At 38.4% G+C, this 26,614-nt stretch overlaps 1 protein-coding gene across 7 annotated transcripts in view; it reads right to left on the bottom strand.

Annotated features, from left to right (window-relative positions):
• Positions 1-26,361, bottom strand: part of BICD1 (BICD cargo adaptor 1) — a 253,890-nt gene extending 227,529 nt beyond the window's left edge. For 2 of the 7 annotated variants that reach the window (XM_070371327.1, XM_070371328.1), the window contains exon 1: positions 25,672-26,350. In XM_070371327.1, the coding sequence (XP_070227428.1) occupies positions 25,672-25,884 (213 nt within the window). In that variant the 5' untranslated portion in view covers positions 25,885-26,350. Of the gene's footprint in view, positions 1-25,671 lie in introns of all 7 variants that reach the window. The other 5 variants (XM_070371323.1, XM_070371330.1, XM_070371324.1 and 2 more) reach the window with 5 other exon arrangements.
• Positions 26,362-26,614: the final 253 nt, after the last annotated feature.

Here is a 26,614-nt window from a genome sequence, read left to right as displayed (position 1 = left end):
GAAGTGAAGTCTGTTGCAATGTGCTTTTTTGTAGAGGAAAAAATGCCATAGGTAACAATAAACCATTTTCAGTTTGAAAATTGGTTTACTTTTATTTTTCCAACATATTTCCACATACATATGCATAGTTTCACATGTATATATATGTATATTTTTTAATAAAGAATTTTAATTTTTTTCTTGACTATCCACTATGAAATGTTGGTCCTAATTTTTAAGTAAATTATTTTGCTTTGACTTTTTGTGCTTATCAGTTGTTCTCAGATAACAGAGATTCCCAAAATGGATTAAACTTTAAGCCCCCACATCCATACCTTTTTGCTTATTATATTAGACTGAGCTATGTGGGATTACGTATCCTATAATTTTGGATCTATAAAAATGGAAATTTCATACAATTCATCCCTCCTGCACAGGTCTTGCCCAGTGATGCCTGAAGAGTTGACATTATGCAGAGAAAAGTGAAGAGACTTCTATGGTTTTTATTATGACTTTTCCTTTCTATTAAGGAGATAGGAATAATAGGAGAAAGGAATAGGAGAAAGGAATCCATTATCTCCTCTTTTGTTCAGCAAAATGGAAAACATTGATAAAATTTATACCTTTTAAGAAATGAGACCATGAGACCATGAAGATTTAGGTCTTCATTTAATAAACATTAGTTGACCACCTTCTGTGCCCTAGGCCCTAAGGAGACACAAAACAAGTAAGGCAAGGCTGCTGACTCATGAAATTCACAAAAGAATGGGGAATAAAAAAGGTAAGGAAACCAACATGTAGAGGATAGTGTGGTATGTGCTATACAAAAGTTTGTCCAAAGGAAGGGACTCCACACCGAAGTTCTTATTGGGCATTAGAAATACAGGCTACTGTTCTGAGACATCTTTTCATACATGTTTAACCTAACAAAAACACAACAAATTGGCCAAAAGCAGATAAAATAAAAGGGCAAAAATAAATCAAAAATATAAATTCTGAATAAGTCACAAAGAAGATAGCAAGGTCTTGAATAATTCTATTGTCTTAAATTTTAAGTGGGTATCAGAAAACATGTGTAAGATCTAAACGCTGTCCTGTTTGAACTGTAAATCTTCACTTTAAAACGGCAGATGGAGCACCTTCTGTTCACAGAAGGAGAGCCAAGGGCTCAGAAAAAGTAATTACTTGTCAGGGCAAAGAAACAAAACAGAGAACCCTAGTTCTGAACTTTCATACCCTCAGAAGGTAACAGATTTTCACAGAATTATAAGGTACCTAGTGTTACCCAACACATTTTCCTTTCTGAGTCAAGGAAACAAGTACGTTCTAAGGAAGATTTCAACTACAATGAAAAATTAAGTTTTCAGTCATTGAATTTAAGTCACCGCATTTCCTCTGGTATATATCACTCTGTTAATGCAATTATTAATGTCTTTTTTTTTTCAGTTCTGCTTTCTCAAATGCAAAACTGCTACTCTTAAATATATAACCCCATGAGAATGAGGATACACATATAAAATTTTATTTTTCCAAACAAATTAAAACCCAACATTTTGCTTCTTATTTGAGGATCTAGTTCTTATAAACATTTAATCAAATAATCTGCTTAGAAAATAAGTCCTCTCAAACTATATGGCACTTCTTTCAGTGGAAGCATTGACATGCAGTTTGATAAGACAAAGGACACACCCCCAAAACAATCTAACAGAAGACAAATTTAAAATGGTAAGCAACATGAAAAAAATTGTTCAACTTTATTAATACCATAAAAATTCAAAATAGAGTGACATTCTATGTTTCACCTACCCAATAAGTAAGAATTTTTGGCAAAGAAGGCAGTAGATTTCTATTTCTTATGTGACAGGTCAGTAACACTTGTAACTGCAAATAAATTCCAGCATTTTTTATAACCTACATTTCTAATCATATGTTTGTTCCTACTGATACATCCTTAGGGCAAAGCAGGCTCCCAAAGGTCAGCCCTGCGAAGACTTCCGGCAAGAAATGAAAGTGCCATAAAATGCTTCCTGAAAAACTGAAGTCCATTTTTTACTTGATTTACCAGACATTTTAAGATAAGATTATGCATCTTACCAGTGAACTAATACTGTTTCTACCTTCAACTTAAATATCCAAACTTTATATTATTATTCTTGGAGCTGCCTTGTATTCAGCCATGTAGTCAGAATTGTGTGCTTATGAATGCAGTGATAGGTTCTCATAAAGGAGTAAAAGCATTACATCATAACATATTTGCTGAAGAATTCTCCCCCTGTGTCTCCCCATCTGAGCACTTGAGTCTATTCTTTCTCACTGAATGATTCAGTCAAAAAAGACTATCGACAAGGATGCATAGCAAAAGTACAGGCAGTGATAGAATAATGGCCTGGAGATTGCAATGGGGGTTGAGGGGAGACTATGCCATTGGTTCTGGAGTCTTAGATTTGTAGGATATGCGAGAAAACGAGCACTATCTTCTACAGGGCGCAGCAGGGACAGATAAGTAAACCCAGTTGAGGTGATGGAAAGAATGTTCTGGGAGGAGATTAAGACACAAGAATGTTTTCTTACCATGGAGAAGGGTAGCAAACAGGTAAGTAGAAAGTTTGGCAGGATATGGGTGAGAGGGTAAGAAAATGGATGAGAGGAAGGAGGCTTGCTTAGGGGAGAGAACACAAGGCTTTATGAAGATAAGAATAAGAGAAAAGATGAATAAAGGGTATTCAAATCCAAGTATAACCATTTTATTTATAGCCTTTCTTTTATTAGCCCACAGTGAGAGGTTAATAAGGATATTATGTTCTTGACTTTTAGGCATTTTTAAAAAATTTTACATTTTTATAAAAATTTCTCTGCCATAAAAAAACCATTTTTGCCAGAGCAGGAAGGAAGCCAGTGAACCAAGTTACTCGCTGGGAACATAACTATAAACATTTCGGACTGTTTTGAACATGAGAAACAGAAAAGCTTTTATTTATTTTCAGAATCTCAAGAAAGAATTCATCCTCCATTTATTTTCAGGGAGATGTGGTGCTTCTTGGAAGAAGCCCCGAGGATCCTGCTGTTAAATCAAGACCTGTGCAGGGAAAAAAATTATCCACTCCACAGTAACATGGCATGTAACACAAAGGCAGTGGTACTTATCCAGCAGGGAGAGAACCCCTTCAATACTGGGACCCCACCAGCTGACTTAATTACAACGCAGCAAGGCGATCCACTACAAAGACAGTGCAACCCAAAGGAGACCACTGAGATCCACCCGAGGTGCAGGGACAGATGGTTCCTTTGCTTCTTGTTTAGTATGAGACCTTCTAGAAAAATCTGAAAATGGATACATGCCAACAAGCTTTCAACTACCAGTATTTTTTTTAAGCCTACCATATGCTACTATAAAAATAATCCATAACTTGAGAGTCAGTCAGCAAGGATTTACTGAGCTGGGACTGTGTATAAGGGATAAGAAAAGGCCAAAATCAGCTTACCATAGAGTTTAAGGACATGGATTAAACTCTGATTTAATTTAAGGGCTTTTGGTTTTTTCATCATGCTGCACACACACACAAAATTACAGCAGAAGCCATAAAACAACTGCCTTAAAATTTTTTAGATAATAACAAACACAAATTTACAGAAGCAGAGTGGTTCCACACTGGAAAACATGGTTTTAAACAAGTGATGGTGCACTGAAACTTAATTCAGCAGTCAAGGTAACTGAATGTTATTAAAGCAGTCACCATAGCAACCACAGCGACTAGGGCACAAGACAGATAATTAGCCCCTCCAATTATGAAGTTATAATACAGTCACTAAATAATAGCCCTGAGTAAATTCTATCTTGTAAAAAGTTTTAAGGAAAATGAAAATTTAACTACAAACTTACTAAAGAAGGACCAAGCTATTACTGTCATACTTTTTAAATAAACTAATTACAAATGCTGCCTTTCTGCATGCAGCAAATTCTACCTTCCTGGTCACTTTAAATGATATGAATTAATCAAAATAATAAAATTCATGCTTTTTTTTTTTTGTAATGGCTTACAGGATCTTGGTTCCCCAGCCACGACATTGAAAATGCCAAGTCCTAACCACTGGACCACCAGGGAATTCTCAAAAATCATAGAATTCTTCATTCGTATGTGTGATTGTACAATAATGCCACCCAAGAAATTGAGTTAACTTACAATTTCTATAGTATACACAATTCATATTTAATACTTGTAGCAAATCTAAGAACTAAGAAAGCACAGTTCAATACATTCAAATAAATTAAATGAATGTGTAATACCTGGAAAAATGCTTGTCACACAACCAACACTTTCTTAGTCCAACTATTACTCCTACCATTACAGTAATATTATTGCTAATATTACCATTATTGTTAATGCAAGTTTTAAAGTCATACTGCCTGACTCAAATTTTGGTACCATCATTAACTGGACAAGTTACCTAATCAACCTGACTCAATATTCTCGTCTATATAATGGAAATAATAAAAAAATCTATTTCATAGACTACTGAGGGTGTTGAGATCACACAGACTACATATTTAGCAGACTACTTGGTCTGGTAGGCAGTGAACACAGTTTAGCAGTTTTAACAGTTTAAATATTTGGTCTTGGTCTCCTAGCAAGTACATAGGGAACTGGAATTAAAACTCAGGTTTCCTGACAACATTTAGAGTAGTTTCTATAGCCACACTGCTGGGAAACATAAAACAGTCCATTTAATCAAACAGATACACCCACATATTAATATAATACAGAAACGATAAGTAATATTGGTTGCATATGCTGACACTAGGTGTGGAAAGGCTTTATATGATGTAAGATAATCAAGCCAGATGCCCCAGCTGAAACATACACCACCAAACATGCTACCCCATTCTCTTTTTTTCTACTATGATTTGTTTCCTTTTTGAAACACAGAGAAAAATCATATATCTGAGTAATGAATCACCACAGTAAAAATCTGAGAGTATTTCAGGCCACAAAAGCAAAATAACTTATTAATAAAACAACCACTTTAAAATACTAAGTATTCAGTGAAAACCAGAGTCATGATAAACCAAAACAGTGTTATACACCCACTGTTAGTAACTGTTTCAGAAGCCTTAAGCAAACCTGATAATAAAGCTCCTGATACACTTAACAAAGAACCACCTTCGTAATTTCTTTAAGAATGTTCAACGTGGGCACATTGTGGTCCAGAGTACGGGTGGACATCCATCTAGAGACTGGAGTTCAGGGCAGGCCTAGGAGACTGAGGATCCAGGAAGGAGGGGAGGAGCATCTGAGAAACAGGGAAGGAAGGGGATGCCCAGTCATATACTTTTTCAGTTCTCTCTTCCCTCACTCTCAAAATTCACTCCATTCATTCATCAAAATGTCAAGTTCAGTGCTTGGTGATATAAAGTTGAATAAGACAGAAACAGAAAACAGACATGAAAATCAACAATCACTGAACAGGGGAACACTAGAGATGCCTTCAGTTATACAGGAGAGCATAGAGGGACATTAGCTAACCAGAACATGTACTTTGGGCAAAGTCACGTGCCAGGCACTCCTGCACTTACCATCTCATTCAAAAGTAAACATAGACCTGTTTACTGTCCTTATTTAGTAGATGAAGAAATGGAGGCTTTGAGATATGAGGAAGACTCAGAATAAAATTTGAGTCCTTTTAACCCAAATCCAGAGCTCTTGGAAATGTACAATGATCCGACTCCAACTCCTCTGCTTTCTCATTCTTGACTTTGCTTTCTTCCTTTCTCTGTTTTTCCATAGAAGGTCAAGACTGTCAGCATCTAGATCAGAAGTCAAAACTCAAATGTCAGAGACTTCCCTGGTGGTCCAGTGGTTAGGACTCCAACTTTCACTGCAGGGGGCACGGTTTCTATCCCTGGTCTGGGAACTAAGATCCTGAGAGCTGCCTGGCCAAAACACAAACACACACACACACACACACACACACAAAAACCCAACAACCTTCAAACGCCAACAAGGAAGTGACAGATAATACAAGTGAGAGAGGCAGACAGTAAGGTGTTATGGAAGAGATGGAATGGTGGGGACTGTGATGAACCGGAGACTCACGCCCTTTCTGAAAAAAAGAGACTTGGCTCCAGCATACTGCGTTCATAAAGAAATGAGGGCCACGGGCTTCGTGAAACCTTCCAGTTTTCTGAGAGAGCTTTCAAATCCAGATTTTTCACATGACTTTCCTTTTTGTAAATAAAAAGAAGCTCCCTACATCAAATGTTCCTAAATCAATGGGCTGCTTTTCGCCTATGAGAGTAGAGTGTGTGATCTCTGCTCTGGTGAGGTTGGCCAATCTCATGGGCACTGTTCTCCACTGTTCTCTGTCACTCTGGTATTTCACCTGCAGAGTTTAACAACCAGCAGCCATTGCAAAATAGGACTGGTACAGCTGTTGTCATCAGGACTATAATTCTGCAGTATCAGTGAGACAGGCATGTTTAATGATAGAGTTACAATGCTGAAAACAATTTAGATGACCTCTGTTCCAAAGTCCATCAATGCCTGACTCACTTCCTTGACATTCCTACCAAACAGCTTTTTGGCTTCTGCTTAAACATCTCCATTAGCCAAAAAGGAAGTCTCTCTCCTCAGAAAGTCTGCTACTTCTCCCCTCTGCTCTTAGTGTTCCATAAAGGAAGGTCCTTCTTCATATTAAGTTGAGCTCTGTTCTCTTGTTTCTGCTGTCCATTGTTTCTGCCTGGATCATGATACCTAGAACAAAATATTCCTGGAGTGGATGGACAGACATTTACCATTACCTTCTGGACAGCATTTCTGTTCCTGCAGACTAGGGTCACATCAGCATGTTCACAGTCTTGTACACTTGCCTCCCTGGCCCTTAGGGACTACAATATGATCTAGCACTGCAAGCGAGCCAACAAAGACCCACAGCAGAGGAAAAGGAAAGCTGTTAACTTGTACCAGTCGCATTTTTTACTTTAATTCCAGTTTAAGGATATATCTATGCCCCACTCTCCTTGTTTCTAATCTAGAGTATACACATTGCTTCCTATAAATAATTAACTCTTTAGTTTAAAAAACACTGATATCCATTTTAGTAACTGGACGGGGTTGCCATCACAGAAAATCAAGAGAGTATATATGGCTAGCTTGTTTTATTTTATAGGAAGAAAAATGACAACATTTTAGCTTTGTAATAAAATGAAGAAATATGGCTACATAATGTGTATCATGAAATGTAGCCAACTTAAGTCCAGTAAATTACATCATCGAGCATAATAACTATAAGATGCTTGTTTTTCTGTCAAAGTCATGAATCCTTTCCAAATGTTAAATGCTTTTGGCAGACACATTTTAAAATTCTTTTTTAAACAAAAGCATCAAAATTGGGATCCATAAGAATTTTCAAATTCAAATAAATATGTATTTCATTTCCTAAATTTAATTGTGAAATATTATTCCTTTACTTCTGTATCTCATCATATATATTCCTTTATAATCTTCTTAGCTTGTTATAAAGAAACTTAGGAGCCATCCTGATTTCTCCCTTTCTTTTGCTCTCATAATCAATTAATCAGCAAATCCTTCAACATGCATTCTTAATTATTCTTTTCTCACCCCCAAGTAGCTCTTCCCCCAGCCCAAGCCACCATCACCTGACACTGGAACTACTGTAATAGCTCCCTTCCTTGGATCACTCCTTCGACAGTCTGCAAGGCGGAGACCGAGTAATCTTTCCTGAAATATTTATCAGATCACATCACTCCAGTGGCTGCCGGTTATGCTTAAAATAAAGTCCAGACTTCTTGCCAGGGCTCAAGGATTTGTTTGCTGTCCACTGCTCCATCCTCCTAACATCCATACTATCCCCTTGCTCCAGACTGTATGGGTTCTCTATTGAGGGTAGTATAGCCTCACCCTGGGGGGAAGGGAGGGAAAAGTGTGAGGGTGGTTTTTTTGTTTATTCTTTGTTTTTTAAAATTTTATTTGAGATATAATTGATATATAACATTGTATCCGTTTTTAGGTATATAACACGATTTGTTATATGGTACATTGCAAAAAGATCACCACAAGAAGTCTAGTTAATGCCAACATCTCACATAGTTCTATTTTTTTTCTAATGATGACAACTAAGATCTACCGTCTTCAGTTCAGTTCAGTTCAGTTCAGTCACTCAGTCGTGTCTGACTCTTTGCGACCCCATGAATCGCAGCACGCCAGGCCTCCCTGTCCATCACCAACTCCCAGAGTTCACTCAAACTCATGTCCATCGAGTCGGTGATGCCATCCAGCCATCTCATCCTCTGTTGTCCCCTTATCCTCCAGCCCCCAATCCCTCCCAGCATCAGGGTCTTTTCCAATGAGTCAACTCTTTGCACGAGGTGGCCAACGTACTGGAGTTTCAGCTTTAGCATCAGTCCTTCCAATGAACACCCAGGACTGATCTCCTTTAGGAGGGACTGGTTGGATCTCCTTGCAGTCCAAGAGACTCTCAAGAGTCTTCTCTTAGCAACTTTTAAATATATAAAAGAGTAATGTTAACTATAGCCACTATGCTGTGCAGCAAGAATATTTCTGTAATCACAATGATTACAGAAATCATCCTCCAGGGGCTCCTGGAGGATGTTAGCACCCCTGGCCTCACCCACAATGTGCCAGGGTGTCCCCACTCTCAGGTCATTGTGATTACAGAAATATTCTTGCTGCACGGACTGCTGTACCCAAAATGCCAGTAACACCAAGCTCATTCACATCTCAAGGCCTTCATATTTGCTGTTACCTTCAGCCCAGGACACTGAAATCTTTTCCAGGCTTGCTGTTTCTCATCACCTGAGATGCAATCTCCTTTGAAAGGCCATATCTGGCCCTCACTTCTGAACAGCCTCCCCCACCAGTATACCTGGCATAATAATAGTCTTATTATTTCTTTACTGCTTTCTTCACTGTTTGGCACACATCATTATGCAAAATTATTTATTTCCTTACTCTTTTATGCTTTTCTCCCCCAATGGTATGTCAAGTCCCTCCAGCAGGAACTTTGTACGCCACAGCACCTAACTGCAATGCCTAGGACATGGCAGGTGTTCAATTATCATCTGTGAAAAAATAAATGTCCACAATAATTTTTCCTGTTTAGGATTAGGAATGAAAAAAACTTCATTTGGACCTAAAGGATCATCTAACCTTCATTTCTAGTTACTTTTTCCTATATTAAGTTTTCCTTTTTGTAATGGATTCTCAGTCAAAAGTTGCTTTTACATGCCACAACTTTTATTATTACATAAATACGTAAATACAGAGAGGTAACAGTAAGCTTAGAACATCTCAAATCAGCACCTAGCTTGTTCACAGAGTGTGAAAGAGAATTTTCTTATAAATATTTTTGTAAATCTCAGAGTGAATGTGTTACTTCTTCAGTCCGTAGGGTCAGGAGTCCAGTGCTAGGACTGCTTCTGAGGACAACAAGCACAGTTGTTGTTGAGAGGAGCAGCCCCCGAATCCACCAGAATAGAGTATAAGTATCACTTTTTTTGTCAAAAATGCTCACAAACATATTTTCAAGATCAAGAAGAGTTGAAAGTAATGCAAAATAAATGTTTTAAAAGTCACGCTCCAAGACCACTATGCCAAAAGCTTAAACCAGGTCTATGAAATGGGCTAAGAGAGGAGTGATAAGTATGGAATTACAGCTAGATTTTAAGATATGATTTTACCTAAACATATAGCAATCTGTTAGGATACATAAAAAAAAAAGAGTATAATTTGATTTATTTTATGTTCCACACATATACGATACATGTTTAGAGTTATGAGGGTCTAGTTAGGTACTAATGCTAACCAGTGCTTGGTTTGATGCATGGTATTTGAGAACTGGTATACACTTACCTATGGTTTGTGAGAGACTGTTGGGCTCGAATACTATATGCATGTTACACCTTAATACAGACTGCTAAATCACATTCTCAAAGCTCACAGCAATTCATACTACCACAAACAATGTATAAGAATGCTCACATTTCTACACACTCTGCAATCTGTATGTTATCAATATTTAAAATTTTTGTAAGTTGCTTAGTAATAAAGTGAAAACTCCCTATTATTTAATTTGCATTAACTGACTGCTGACATATAGCATCTTTTACATATTTATTATCTGCAAACCCTCTTCTGTTTGTCTAGTTACAGTCTTTGCCCATTTTCTATTATTGCTGTTTTCAATCAATTCAAGGGTACCTGGATATTAGGGGTAATAATCCTTTGTAAGTCAATCATATTGCATTTTTTTCTAGTCTGTTGTCTGTATTGCACTTCTGCTTATGATGCCTATCCACTTTCAAAAAAAATTTCTATGTAACTGAGTATGTCAGTCTTGCCTTTTGAGTCTAAGTTCTATATCTTGCTTAGAAGATTTCTTCCACACTGACATATAAAATTCTGGGAATTTTCTCCTAATTAGAGTTCATTCTTTCATATTCCATTAAATCCTTGATATTCTGGTGTGAAGTTAATGTAAAGTGAGGGGATAAAAGAAGATGAGAAAGGAAAGTATACAAGGAGAAAAAAGGGACTGAAGAAGTCTTATTTTTAAAACATTAAATAGGGAGTTTTAAATGTGATGCTGGATCACTGAGTTTTTACTATCCATATTATTAATATTAGATTATCAAAGGGGAAAACCTCAAATAGTTTTGACTTGAAAACATAATTAAGCTATAAACATAAGGGGAAAAGTATTGATTTATAACTATCTGAACACAAGTTAACACTATGAAGGTTTTTTTAAAATAAAAAGACAAACTATTATATTTTTCATACTGTGAAAAATGAAATAACGTAAGATGATAAAAATAAATTTCAGCTCAGGTGATAGTTCATCTGAGTCTTTTTCATAAAAGTTTTAAATTTTACAGGAGTATGATATTATTTGTTATTAAAGAGATCAGATATTGAGAATTAGTATAGAAATTTATTTTTCCAATGCCTGAGATAAAATAACTAAGGGCAGAATTTTTATAGAGCTACAGGTAATAAATACCTTTTGCTACTCAAGGCAAAAGTGCTGATACACTGCTTTCTTCTAAAGGTTCTTGCTTTTCCATTTAGCCTCTGAGCATTCTTACTAAGAAGTCAATTCATTCATGCATTTTATATTTTTATATATTATATAAAACTATATAGTATAGTGTATATGCATATATTATAGTTTTATATTTTATCTAGCATTTTTAATTGTTCCCAGCAGAAGGGTTACTCAGAGGTCCTACACTACTGTACTGTCAGAATCAAAAGTCAAAAATCACTGTTTTCAAACATAAAGTTAATGATATTACTGTCCTGCTTTGACACTATCAATGCTTTTCCCACGGTAAATAGATGAAGCTCCTTATCACTCCCACAAGTGACCTGACTCCATTCTAAAGGCATAAAGGAGACCCAGAACAGCAGCAAAATGGAGGCTGAAGCTGAATCAATGGCAACTGAGAGAAAAGACAAGAGAGGAGGAAAACAGCCATGAATCCTAAGCAGCAAAGCCAAGGAAATATTAAGTCTAGTATGAACAGAACTCAACATCTGAGGCTTGATCAACAGGTTAGAATCTAGGTCAGGACCACAGGGCATGAGACTCTCAGAGCCAAGAGAATCAGGAACTAGAGGGAGTGGGAGTGATGAGGGTTGTAAGGAACAGGAGCAGCCCAGCCTCAAGGAAGGCCAGCGGCACTGAGGACCCAGAAAGAAGGGGCAATTAGGCAATCTGTTCACAATGGAGGTAAGACGCAGAAGCTGCCAGACAAGAGGCCAGGAAGCTAAAACAAACGGGGCACATGAGCAGCAGAGACTTGAAGACACCTTGTTAGTTAGAGGTACTTCTCACCCTATCGAGTCTGGCTCTCGGGGCAAAGCCTTCCCTGCAGAGATCACAGAGTTAGCCTCGCCAAGCCTCGTTACAAGGCCCTCTGTGGTCAGGCCCCAAACCACCTCCCCAAGGTTCACCTCCCACCCCTCATCCCCTTTTAAATACCACCTGCAACAACACAGATGCTGATGAGCAACAATCTCTCCAATCCTCCCTTCTCTGCAGGCTATTTCTTTTTCCTGAATGACTCTGCCCCTTACATGCCTGGAAAATCCCTCCTCACATGTTCTTTATGCCTCCTCACATGTCCTCCTGGATCAGAAAGTTTCCTGATTCCTTTGAGTTTACTGCCCTCCACTCTGGTGGCCTATCAAACACAGCCAAAAAACTATTATTTTTACTATTTTATTATTATGATGAATTATCATCACCACATCCACCATTTATCAAGTGCTTACTATGTGTCAGGGATTGTATTAAATGCTTTATTACATGGACTTCTCTTTAACATTCATAGTTACTATCTTCCTCCATTTTACAGGAGGAAAGTGAGATTCATAGAATTTTAAGTATTTGCCCAAGATCGCAGAGCTACTAAACACATTTTAATGCAGTTTGTTCTGACCCAAAAACCTGTGATCCTTCCAATAAAATACCTTAATCATATTTGCTCATGTCTTTCCTTCTAACAACAAATAACTAACTTAAAGACCATATCTTCCTCATTTTTGGATTGATACACTCAGCAGAAACTTGGCATATAACCGATGCTCTCTAAATAATAAATACATGAATGAATCAATGACCAAGCATCCATTCCAGTCCCTCAAGGACTAGAATATCATGGCACAGAACCAGTAATACAATATAAAATTGTCCTTATATCACATTAGACTAGCGGCTACCAAGTGGCTCAGATGGTCCAGAATAAGGGACAGAGAGTAGAAGAAAGTTAGGTAAAGATTCTGGTTCAAGGAACAAGGCAAGACAACACAGTATCTTTTTTTGGAAGCTGGTTTAATTCGTCAAACACATAATTATTTTTAAAACAAGGAGAGTCTAGTTCAACTTCTTTTCAGAATAACTACCTTAATTATTTCATCTCTTTTTTCACCCTAAATGAACGCAATACCATAAACATCTCTTAAACACTTGCTATAGGTAAGGCAGAGAGGAGAATACAACAAATCTCATAAATTACCAGATTAATTAAAATCCTTTCCCTGAAAGAGGTTACAGTGTCCTTGAATGTACACACAGGTCAGGGGGAGGGAAGAGTAGGCCATTGTGACTCTTGTGCTCAAAACCTCCAGAAATTTCCCATATAACTCAGAACAAATGCCAAAGTCCTGGTAATAATTTAAAAGCTGCTGCATCACTGATACTCATTCCTTCTCTGACCTCATCTACTGCTCACACCACTCCCCACCTCCTTCCAGCTATACACTCTCTTGGCCATCCCTCTCCAGGCTCCCTCTGACCTTTCCCCACTTATCTTGCCATTTCCCCCTTCCCTGCTCTATTTTTCTCTATCTAACATTCTACTTTACTTATTTATTTTGTTTATTGTTTCCCCTTCCATTCTCCTGCAGAATGTAAACTTCATGAACATGTATATTCCTGTTGGTCTTGTCTCTGCTGCATTCTCAGCACCTAGATCTGTGCTTAACACATAGGAGGTATTAAATATATTGTTATTGTAGAAAAGAATGAATGAACCTTAGTCAGCTTTATGCAATGACCTACTTGTTCTTGGTATTTACTTTGGTGTCCATTGTCCACGTCTAAATCACATTTAGCATCACAAATTAAAATGCAACTTATAAAATTTTCTCTTGGAATTGACGATTCTTTTCATTGTCATTTCCTGAAATGTCTTACTGTAACCATTGTCTAAAAATATAATTGTGGTTTGAGATCCTGGTCTCAATTTTAGCAAATAATAGCTCATATTATCCCAAATGCTTCAATGTGACTTGCAAAGATATATTATCTATTCGGCTAAAATGAAAAGAGCATATAAAACTTGATTGGAAATAACTGCAGTGATTAAGATAGAGAACCTAAGAATTCTTTAAAAAAAATGATTCTAGTTCTAAATTATTTTAAAATATTAACAAAAGGGTTATTGCTGTTTAGATCATTAGAATGAAATAATTAAATCATAGTTAATTGTGAATTACCGACACTAAGAACCTTTATCAACTTAAAATATAAATCAAAGGGCCAAAAATTCAAAAGTATTTATAATTTGTTTTCAAGTGTATTATATCCTTCTTTTTTTTTAATTTTATTTTATTTTTAAACTTTACATAATATATCCTTCTTTCTAATGGTTGCTTTTTCTCCTAATTGTATGTCCTTGAGGTTTTGAGCTTAAAGGCTCCATGCATATATCAGCATTAGGAGAAAGAATATCAGATTACAATTTAAAGGGGAGGAAAATGGCCATGTATGCCAGAAAGATAGTCTGTAAGACGACATTACTTTCAGCTCATCAAACAAAATCATGTACAAGATTAAATTTATCCTGTCTCCATCTAGTTATCTCACATTGAGATCAACTTCAAAAAATCTAATACTATCTAGAGAATGGCAATCAGTGAGGCTTATCAACAAGGCACATTCATGTTATAATATAAACCTTTTTCAATTTCAAAAATTGACGGCTAAGAGCTCTTTAGCAGTGGCATTTGATTCCACATTACTCTGCAGGGTGCCAGAGAAAAACAAAGACCCATCATTCTGAGCCTTCTATTTACAGACTCAGGCCAAACTGCAAAAAACATTCTTAAGGAAATTGCTACTGTTATTATGTACTGCCCATGAATGTAAACAGGTCTCTTTATTTCAACTCTAAATAGAAAGATAGAAACACAGCAGTTAAATATTACATTTTAGAGTTGTGCTATTTCTCCATAAAATAGTGTTTGAAACACTAAGAATAACTAAAAGAACAGGTGAGAATAACCCCCGGAAGTTAAAGATCAACCCACCAAAGCAATTCTCTTTATGAATTTGCAAACTTTAAATTAATAAATATTTATGAATTTTCAAAGAAATAGAGGAAAACAACAGAATGGAGAAGACTAGAGATCACTTCAAGAAAACTGGAGATACCAGGGAATATTTCATGCAAAGATGGGCACAATCAAAGACAGAAATGGTAAGGACCTAACAAAAACAGAAGAGATTAAGAAGAGGTGGCAAGAATATACAGAGGAACTATACAAAAAAGGTCTTAATGACCCATATAACCATAATGGTGTGGTCATTCACCTACAGCCAGATATCCTGGACTGTGAAGTCAAGTGGGCCTTAGGAAGCATTACTATGAACAGAGCTAGTGGAAGTGATGGAATTCCAGCTGAGCTATTTCAAATACTAAAAGATGATGCTGTTACAGTGCTGCACTCAACATACCAGCAAATGTGAAAAACTCAGCAGTGGCCACAGCACTGGAAAAGGTCAGTTTTCATTCCAATCGCAAAGAAGGGCAATGCCAAAAATGTTCAAACTACAGTACAACTGTGCTCATTTCACATACTAGCAAGGTAATAGTCAAAATCCTTCAAGCTAGGCTTCAACAGTACAAGAACCAAGAACTTCCAGTTGTACAAGGTAGATTTAGAAAAGGCAGAGGAACCAGAGATCAAATTGCCAACATCCACTGGATCATAGAGAAAGCAAGGGAATTCCAAAAATAAATCTACTTCTGCTTCATTAACTACACTAAAGCCTTTGACTGTGTGAATCACAACAAACTGTGGAAAGTTCTTAAAGAGATGAGAGTAGCAGACCACCTTACCTGCCTCCTGAGAAACCTGTGTGGGGGTCAAGAAGCAACAGTTAGAACCAGACATGGAACAATGGACTGGTTCAAAATTGGGAAAGGAGTATGTCAAGGCTGTATATTTCACCCTGCTTATGTGACCCTTACATGCAGAGTACATCATGTGAAACGCTGGGCTGGATGAAGCACAAGCTGGAATCAAGATTGCTGGGAGATTCAAAAGGGAGGGGATGTATGTATACCTATGGCTGATTCTTGTTGAGGTTTGCCAGAAAACAACAAAATTCTGTAAAGCAATTATCCTTCAACTAAAAAAAAAAAGATTGCTGGGAGAAATATCAACAATCTCAGCTATGCAGATGATACTACCCTAATGGCAGAAAGTGAAGGGGAACTAAAGAGCCTCTTGATGAAGGTGAAAGAGGAGCATGAAAAACCTGGCTTAAAATTTAACATTCAAAAAATTAAGATCATGGCATCTAGTCCCATCACTTCATGGCAAATAGATGGGGAAACAATGGAAACAGTGACAGACTTTATTTTCTTGGGCTCCAAAATCACTGCAGATGGTGACTACAATCACAAAATTAAAAGATGCTTGCTCCCTGGTGGCTCAGACAGTAAAAGCGGCTGCCTACAATGCAGGAGACCTGGATTCAATCCATGGGTCAGGAAGATCCTCTGGAGAAGGAAATGGCAACCCATTCCAGTACTCTTGCCTGGAAAATTCCATGGACGGAGGAGCCTGGTGGGCTACAGTCCATGGGGTCGCAAAGAGTCGGACATGACTGAGCAACTCCACTTTCACTGGAAAAAAGCTATGACAAATCTACACAGTGTATTAAAAAGCAGAGACATCACCCTGCTGACAAAGGTCTGTATAGACATAGCTATGGTCTTTCCAGTAGTCATATATGGATGTGAGAGTTAGACCATAAAGAAGGCTTAGCGCCAAAGAATTGATACTTTTGATTTGTGGTGTTGGAGAAGACTCTTTGAGAGTCTCTTGAACTGCAAAGTGATCAAATTAGTCAATCCTAAATGAAATCAACCCTGAATATTCATTGCAAGGACTGATGATGAAGCTGAAGCTCCAATACTTTGGCCACTTGATGCAAAGAGCCGATTCATTGGAAAAGACCCAGATGCTGGGAAAGATTGAGGGCAGAAAAAGGGGATGACAGAGGATGAGATGGTTGGATGGCATCACCAACTCAATGGACATGAGTTTGGGCAAACTCCAGGAGATAGTGAACGACAGGGGAGCCTGGCATGCTGTAGTCTATGGAACTGCAAAGAGTCAGACACAACTTAGTGACTGAACAACAACAAAATTTGTAACAGAGCAAGAAACAGACACAACAAAGGAGACAAATAACTTTTAAAATAAATTTCATACAAAAGGAGACAACTTTTTTAAAAAAAGTTTAAAGAACCCTGAAAGATCAGAAAATATACACTTTTAGCACACATCTTAACTGTCTAATGCAATTAAGCTTCTGATGATATCTGTTGGTTTCTCATGTCTTCAATTACAGAAAAAAAGCCTTTCCCATGTCTTCATTTATAGGAATTAGAGAAGTAAAAACACGTGTGACTGAGGTCTACGTACTAGCTCATGACTTTCCAGTTTTTCTTACTAAACACTCACATTTCTACAGAGTCACTTACTCCTAGAGTTGGAAGTTTCTAGGAGAGAGGCTGTCAGCCCTGGCTGCACCCATGGGAGTGGGGTTAACATGCTGAAGCCCCGCTCTACTTCCAATGGCTGAACTGTCTCAGATGGGGTCCAGGCAGCAGTAGCTTTACAAATCACCCGCCAACTGATCCTAGTGAGTAGTCTGTCACCTCTTCAAAAAGAAGACCTCACGGGGTATCCAGGCTCTGTACAAACACTTCCAATGTTGAGCTCCAAAATCTTATTTGAAGAATCTAAAGATAATATACTACTTTATGGATGGTCATTTTTCAAATGAATGTTTCTAATTTTCCCTTTTTACTGAGGTATCATTGATTTACAATATTATATTAGTTCTCAGATGTATAACATAATGAATCAAAATTTTTATATATTATACTCCATTTAAAGTTATTATAAAATATTGGCTATAGGCCCTATGTTGTACAATATATTCTTGTAGCTTATTTATTTAATACATAATAGTCTGTATTTCTTAATCCCCTATCCTCGTCTTGCCCCTCTCCACTGGTAACCACTAGTTTGTTTTCTATATCTGGGAGCTTGTTTCTGTTTTGATACATTCATTCATTTATTTTTTAGATCCCATATACAAGTGATAACGGGCTTCCCAGGTAGCTTAGCAAAGAATCTGCCTGCAATGTAGGAGACACAGGAGATGCAGGTCTGATCCCTGGGTCGGGAAAATCTCCTGGAGGAGGGCATAGCAACCCGCTCCAGTATTTTTGCCTAGAGAATCCCATGGACAGAGGAACCTGATGGGCTACAGTCCATAGAGTCACAGAGTCAGACAGGACTGAAGCGACTAAGCATGCACACGTATGTGATAACACTCTGTCTTCCTCTTTTTTTTTTTTTGGCCATGCCATGTGGCATGCGAGATCTTAGTTCCCTGACCAGGGATTGAACCCAAGCCCCCTGAAGTGGAAGAGCAAAGTCTTAACCACTGGACCACCAGGTAAGTCTCATCTCTGTCTGACATTTCACTAAGCATAATACCCTTCAGTTCCATCCACGTTGTTGCAAACAGCAAAATTTTTCATCCTTTTTATGGTTAAGTAGTATTCCACTGTACCACATCTTCTTTATATGAACAGTTGATTTTACAGGGCAAAATGACCCACCATTTCCCCTAACAACTACCAGCAGAGTTCCACAATCTTTGTACTTGTTCCTTTTCCTAAAATTCACTTCCCTCAATCTCTACCTGACTGGCTCATTCTAATCACTCAGATCTGGGCTCAAATGTCATCCCTGGGAGAGGTTTTTCCTGATCGTGTTTTCCCCAGCAAGCCTTCATCTCTTCACTCATGGCATTTCTCACATCTGACATGTGTGTGTGATTGCTGACTCTCTCCCCATAAGCTTCATTCAGGGAGTCCCATCTTGCTATCTTCAGAAAGCAGCACAGTGCCACCAACATAGTAGCCACTGAGTAAAAATTTTTGAATGAATAAATGAAATAAAACAAGAAGTAATGGACATGCCTCTGATGAAGCCTGTGTTTTTAAAAAAAGAAGTAATGGACAATCTAAAGAAAAAAAAAATCCAGTTGGTATAAAATGTAAAATAGTTGAACATGTAGATTATAAAATACTAGGCCAATAAAAATTATGGATGGTTTTAATTTTCTTCATAATTTTGGGTACTTTATTGTCTTCAATAAAAGTAAATTATATTTATAGTTATAACCAAAGTAGTATTATAATAAAAGTAATTTTTTCTGAAAAGTTAAAAACAAAACAAAACCTCAAGTATCACAGGGCAAAGAAGGGATCACGTAATGAATCCCAGTTGCTTCTGCATCATCTTGGCTTCTCCCCAGGACCTGGCATGGACAGGATGTGGCCATACTGCAGGATGCAGGACCAGCTCTTGCTGGCCCTGGAAACCAGCCACCTATTATGGTGATCCATGTAGCTCCAACACCAGCCAAGAAGACAAGGAATCAAAATCACTGCTAATTCACCCAGAAAACTTTTCATCATTTCCCTTGGTATTATCACACAGGCCTGTCATGGGGCAACCCAACAAATTCCACCAGTTTCTATGACACACACACACATGTTTTCTCTCTCACAGACCACCCAAGCTAGCCTTAGGGCCAACTCTGGTCACCTCCCCACCCCCTCCAGCCTCCAGTGCCAACCACACTCCCTGAGGCTCTCTGGTTTTCTTCCCAAATCAGTCCCATTTGCTTCATACTCGAAACATCAGTGCCTTAAAAATACAGTCCTGCCCTAGAAATACTTCATTTTAAAAGGATATACTATTAAATTTAAATGTCAAGTTACAAAGTAATATGTATGACATTATTCTATTTTAATAAAAACAAAAGAACAACAAAAAACTTGCATGTGGATTCACATGTTTAAAGATATTTAAAACAAGTATAAGAGAATACTCACCAAAGTGCTAACACAGAGACAGAACTGGGAGGAAAGGCAGGGGAAACTACTTAATTGTCTACGCTTTTACTTGACTAGGATCATTGCCACAAATGGTCATAATTATACAGCTATAATTTTTAAAGAGCAGTCAAACTCTTGTGGCCAAAAAAAGAAAAAGTGCTAATGCACTCAGTCAGTGAGGGTTGGGGTGCTGCTGCTCCTACCACCCCTAACCCACGAGGTCTGCAAGGGCTGGTTTTCCTCACTGGGCCAGCCCAGCTTCTTGCCCACTGTTTATGAGTTGGCACATCTCCTAATTCAGAATGCAATCAGGGTAACTGGTGAAAACATTGTTAAATTATTTGTGTATTCCATATTCTGGAAATTAGGACTGAATAAAATGACAACCAACTGCAAAAATTATTCATTTGTTTTATTAAACTAAGAGTTGAGTATTTTAATTTATCAAGCAACTTATGCCTCCCCTCAAGGAAAACATGAATTTTAAAAACTCATATAACTCAGGCATCAACTTTGCCTTCTAAAACTTTCTCCCTAGAACCTTCCTTTGTGAATGAAACCACCTTCTAATCCATCCCGGTATTCTCAAACCTACTCTCTTCTTCACTCTCCACAACCGGTCACATCCAACACCACCTTCCACCCTACATCCCTTTTACAGCCCTCAGGTTTTGTACCCCCTCACACCACTACGCCTACTGCCTCTGCAGTTCCAATCCACCCTCTATGACCAACACCATGACCTTCTTAACCACATGCTGACTCAGGTGTTGGAGCCTCTCAGGTAATAAGTGCAAAGAAAATGAGTTTCTTCCTGAACCAGGTTTCACCACTTCACTTTGTGGCCTTGGGAAGGACCCCTAGCTTCCCTAAGACTAGGTTTTCTCTTTGTATGATGCAAGCCATATCTATCTTGTAAAAGGACTGCTGTAAGAATTACGGATAAGGCATGCAAAGTGCCTAGTCCTAAATGGGGCTGTATACATAGTTCAAGTCTTTATTACTTTAATTATTTTCTTATCTGTTAAAAAAAAAGGCAATAAACCTCTGAGTTACTTTGAAGATTAAATAAGATGTAAGGCACCAAACAGTTACTGTTTCCTTTCATTTCCTTTTAATGGTTCCCCATCTCTAACAAAATACAGTCACTGATACTTTCCCAATTTCATTTTCTGCCACTTCTCCTTCAGCATAATCAATTATTTAACAGTCAGCCTCTGCACCTCTTTATACCCTCCTCTCCTTCAAAGCCATGTTTACAGGTAAAATCTTAGGTGTGGGAAAGTCCTTTACTATGTATTTCAACATGCAAGCTAATTATTGTATTTTCAAATTTGGAATGCAATATCCATACAGTACAAGCATATTTAAGAGGAAGACAGGGGAGAATATTTGTAAGTATTAAATTTTGAAAACCATCTTCAAATCATGGCTGCTGTACATGTTCATGCAAATATGATGAATGTGATGAGACGATAAAATTTTGCTAAGTAGTATCTGAGAAATAACTTCTCTAGAGATGAAATTTTGAGTTGAAATAAAAAGAAAAAAAATGGTGCAAGTTAAGAGAAAAAGTGAAAGTTGCTCAGTCATGTCCGACTCTTTGCAACCCCATGGACCATACAGTCTATGGAATTCTCCAGGCCAGAATACTGGAGTGGGTAGCCTTTCCCTTCTCCAGGGGATCTTCCCAATCCAGAGATAGAACCCAGATCTCCCATATTACAGGAGGATTCTTTACCAGGTGAGCCACAAGGGAAGCCCACAAGTTAGAGAAACTAGGTGAAAAAAAAAGAAAAAGAAATATGATTGAAAGTGTGATTATGTTTGCTTGTTGAGGTTGCTTATAAACACTTTCCAAAAGTATATGTCCACATACTTTAGATGTTTTCATTAACTTGATAATAAATGCAACTGTAAGTATAACATTTCTTCTTTAAAAACAATAAAACTACTAGCTTAGATAAATAAATACTTTCTCTATGTTTCTTCATAGACTGGAAAATAAATCTGGGTTTTTCCCCTCATATGATTTTATGATTTAGAATTTACAAAGAGAAGAGAAACTAACAATCTTTCTAACCATAAGAGGGGAAAAAAATGAGTTCTGTTTAAAGATGAACTCAGGTACTTAAATGACTTTTGTCAGGTCCCTAATATGACAATCTCTAAAAACATTTAAGTTCAGTGTTTATTTCTTGGACGATTTAATTAGAATCCTGAAAAAGCATCAAGTTGGCTCTAAGAGGAAAAGCTGCTCTGTGTCCACAAAGTGCTCCCTCAGCACCCTGTGTCTATCCTTAGTGTCAGGCTGACAAAAGGAGGAAATGAGGTAAAGATTCTTAGTAGAGAGTGCACTGTAACCTAGCTGCCAAACTTTTCTAAAGTTGTCACATGGACATGTTTTCATGCTACCAGGAATGCTGAATCATTCCTTTCGAAGAGGATCTCTTAAAACTTCTCTACATTAAAAAAAAAAAAAAAACTTCTCTACATTTTAAACATTTTTAAAGCCAAAAAACACAACTCTTAAAGTTAAATTTTAGGGTTTTTTTTATTTTTTTAAAATGAATGTTTAATTTTCAAATTATTTTAGAACCATGACTCTTCTTCAAATACTATTTTGGCCTGGGTGACAGGCACAGTGCTCATTTACACACATCCCAAAACTACGCCCAGCCAGGCCCTCAGGCCACTGAAAAGCAAGCATTATCCGTGAAATCATAAAGCCATGGTCAAGTATTTTAGTGGACATGTACTTTGTCCCGCTCTCCAAAGATAATGAAAAGGAGAGCAGTATGATGATGTCAGAAGTCATTCTTTTTTCACAGCATTAGTATTTTTTTTTCTTCAAGTATGAAGAAGGAAATGGCAACCCACTCCAGTGTTCTTGCCTGGAGAATCTCAGGGACAGGGGAGCCTGGTGGGCTGCCGTCTATGGGGTCGCACAGAGTCGGACACGACTGAAGCAACTTAGCATGTTCTTTTGTAATTACAACAGTCATGTAGGCACAGGGCAGAGCCCTAATGTTATGAAGCCAAGACAAAGAACATTCCAGGCTTAGGAAAGAAAGTAACTAGATAACAATTAGTGAATTAATCATTTTGATTCTGCGCATCTTCAGCAATACTGCTCACTTGCATTACAGTCAGAGCTGTACACAGCCTGGGAAAGGGGGACAGCAGCATTGCTGGGTGCTGACTCTTGAAAACAACATGACCTGTAAAGACTGAGCCATGTCGCGACACTGCAAATTACTAATGTCCAACTTGAACTTAGCACAGTATTTTTCTGTTGACTGGTCCAACTACTTTTAAATAAATTATATCTGTTGAAACAGCTAGGAAATAAACCAAAGATTTTATACTTGGCTTTATAGTTTAGTGCAGCAACATCATTTCCTATATATACCTTCAAACGAACGAAACTTCCTTTTGATAAATCAGAGCACTAATAAAATGTGTTTTTCAAAAATGACTTCTATGTGATATCATCACCGCAATATTTTAGTTTCCACAATTATTTTACATTTACTTTTCACACAGGAAATATTATTGAGACTGATTTAGCTCATTTAAATAATACTCCCACCTAAAGGATACATTGTGTTTAAAGGGTCAAAATAACAGGTCTCACTATCAAATATAATGATTAATTTTATTACCCTAAAATACACTTTTATATAATTGTATAAGCCAGTTCACTGGGAACTTTCAATTATATTTATGCTAAATGCAAACTCAAAATACATATGTAAACAAGTATCATTTGCTGACAATAATTTTGATAAATATTTGTTAATCTCCTGATATACAGAACAAAATACACCTCAATTTTTGTAGGAAAAAAATTGTAATTGGTATTTGCATTATTCTATATTAAGAAAAATGTCACAATATTCTTATAAAACATTTTTTCTCATTTTTCCTATGATGCTGATGAAAGTAATACAGGTAGCTTTTAACACTAGTCACTACATATACTTCCTCATTTTCTTAGTCTTTCTCTGACACTAACCAATATGGACTGGTGAATGCTTGATAAAGTATATATTCTTCCAGTATAAATTTATTCTTTCATAAAATATTTACTGTAGGCTCACTATGTAGTGGGCTTTGTGTTAAAGACTTTGGATGCAATATTAATTAAGACAGATTCCTTGCCTAGAGAACACATGGTCTAGTAAAGGCAAACGACAATTGCATTAAAGTTTACTATATATGGTGAATGCAATGACACAGAAAAACCGTAGTAGGGTTATTTGAATCAAGCAGGAAAGCTAGTCAACAGTTATATTCCATTTCATTAAATTAAGTCTACCATCTTTATCAAAGAGGTGATGGCTTAACATTGCCTGGTTTGCACTTCCTTGTCTTGGTAAAACAGTGTTGATAAGTGTAGACAACATCAAAACGTCCCTGAAAATTACAATCACCATCCTGTTTGCTGACTTCACCAGGTTTATCATTATTGAATTTAAACGTATCAGGTAAAGACCTAATCTAAGTTGGAAAATACCATTAAATCTAGTTGTAGTTAAGAACAGACATATACTTGGTAAAAACAAAAACAAAAGACAAAACCAAAAGAACATAAACTAGAAATTTACAGCCTAACACACAAAAAATCAGATTTCCAATTGTGGTTTTTACCATATGTTTATTTTTTTTGACATTTAGGCATAAGAATAAAAATAATATATATCTGAAAGTATAAATGTTTACCATATTATGTATTAAATTAGAAGGCAGGTTGATTAGATATGTCATAGATCATGCTTCTTAAATATAATAATACAAAACAAGACAGCCCCCTGAGAAACTGTTTGAGTACATTATAAGAAAAACATGTATGATTAACATTATATACGAGATTAAAATTAACATTTTAAATGCCAACAGGCACATAAAAATAAAGACGTGCCACACAGAAAAGCAGTGTGTACATTTTCATTTATGCTACACATAGTACCTCAGGAATTGGGTAAAACAGACTGAATTTCTTCAACAATATGTATATTCCTCTAAGTCTTTTGATAGGAAATCAAAGTATATTCACTACTTATTTTTTTCCAAACATTAGCTAGTCTTTAAAAGAAGCCAATACCAAAAGATTAAAGAGGACAACTGTTATATATACACGGTCCATTTGTGACATTCTGGTTTTATATATACAGTCATTTAAAACAGAAGAGCCTTATTTGAAATGCACCGCTACTCATGCATTTGATGTATGCCATTCTTTCAGACCATCTGTAGGGGACTTAATTTTCCCTGGTCAGGGTGACCTTATAAGACTTTGGGCATGGCCCATCCTCACTCAGAGGGGAAACTGAGGCAGCAGCAATCCCCAGCAGTAGAGTTGTTTTTCTCCTGCAGCCAGACAAGGATAACTAAAGCCAAGGAGAAGGAAGAGTGCTCACTCTTTTTCAAATGGGATTGGCGGGGAATTCTCTTAATAACAGTTTCCAATCTCATCAAGGAGTGGTTACATTCATCAGAAGGCTGAGGTTCTACATCCTTTGAAACTGTGGCTCCTCAACACAAACCTACTCAAAGCCTTTGTGGATTATGGGATTGTCACTGAAACCTGAGCTTGATATAACAGCAGTTTTGAGAAGTTTGATTTATGCATTCCGACCCGGCTGAATGTCGCCTCTGAGTGCTGAGACTTGAGGACTCTTACGAATCTCCCTCCCCCACAGGCCAAACAGCCATCGCCTCCCAAATTCCAGATTATACATTCATTTCCTGGGCAATTTCCCTCTTGGGGTTAAAACAATGGACTCTTTCAATCTTTTCTTATCTACAAGGGTTCTAAGTGAAGAAACAGTCCTTTCAATAGTAAGCTTCCCGACTACTTTATAAATGATGAGTGGGCGCCGAGGGTGGGGGGACCAGGCCGAGCGGGGAAGAGGTGACAGGCAACTCACCTCTTTCAGCTGCTCCAGCTCCTGTTTGAGGCTGTCGTATTCAGCCTCCAGCTCATCATACTGCTGCTTGAGGGTCAGCTTCTCTTCTAGTACCACCAGTCCGTATTCGGCCGCCTGGATCTTTTCGTGGGTGGTCTCCGTGAGCTCCTTGGTCAGCCTCTCTATCTCGGTCTTATAATGGTCCACAGTCTGCAATACCTCTTCCGCGGCCATAGCCCCGGTGGACGGAGGTAGGAGTGGGTAACCGGGTGGAGGAGATGGATGCAAAGCAGGCGGGGGAAGGGAGAAGGAACTAAAGAGGGAAGGATGAAAATGGGAAAAGAATTGCCTCTCTGGCAGCCGCAGCTACACTGCCTGAGAACCTGGCGAGAAACGCAACATGGAGAATGCAGGGGAGAGGATCAACGGCGAGGTGGCAGCTGCTGCGGCATGTGTCCTCCGGGCCGGACCCTGCCTGCGGTCAGCAGCGGTGCGGCATGGCCCAGCTGCGGCGGCCGGGGGCGACAAGGGGCTCCGATTCTGCTTATTCAGAGGCGCGCGGCCGCCATGTCTCGGGGCAGCGTCACTGCAGTCTCCCCAGGTCCCGCGCTCCGGCTCGCCGCGCCCGCCCGCTCCACCTGCTCCCTCCGGCCGCGCTGCAGCCGGTGCGGAATGATGCAGCGTCGGCCCGCTCCCTCCCTGCGCGCTGGCCGGGGCTCAGAGCGGGAGGCGGGGAGGCGGACGGAGTCGGCGCGGGGGGAGGGGGAGGGACCAGACGGAAACCTCCGGAGGCGCCTCCCGCCGGTCCGCACCGCGGCTGCCGGGGGCTGAGGCTGAGAAAGCTGGACGCGTGCGGGGTGGGACCCCAGCCCGGCCTGGCCCTGCCCGCCCGGCTGGCCGCCGGATGGGTGTCGAGGCCCCAGAGGGTGGCTTAGGCGCCTGGCTCTCGCTGAGACGTGAGCCC

The sequence above is a fragment of the Bos mutus genome, chromosome 5 (genome assembly GCF_027580195.1).
Source record: "Bos mutus isolate GX-2022 chromosome 5, NWIPB_WYAK_1.1, whole genome shotgun sequence".
NCBI classification, from domain to species: domain Eukaryota; kingdom Metazoa; phylum Chordata; class Mammalia; order Artiodactyla; family Bovidae; genus Bos; species Bos mutus.
This window is presented reverse-complemented; position numbering and strand designations above follow the sequence as displayed.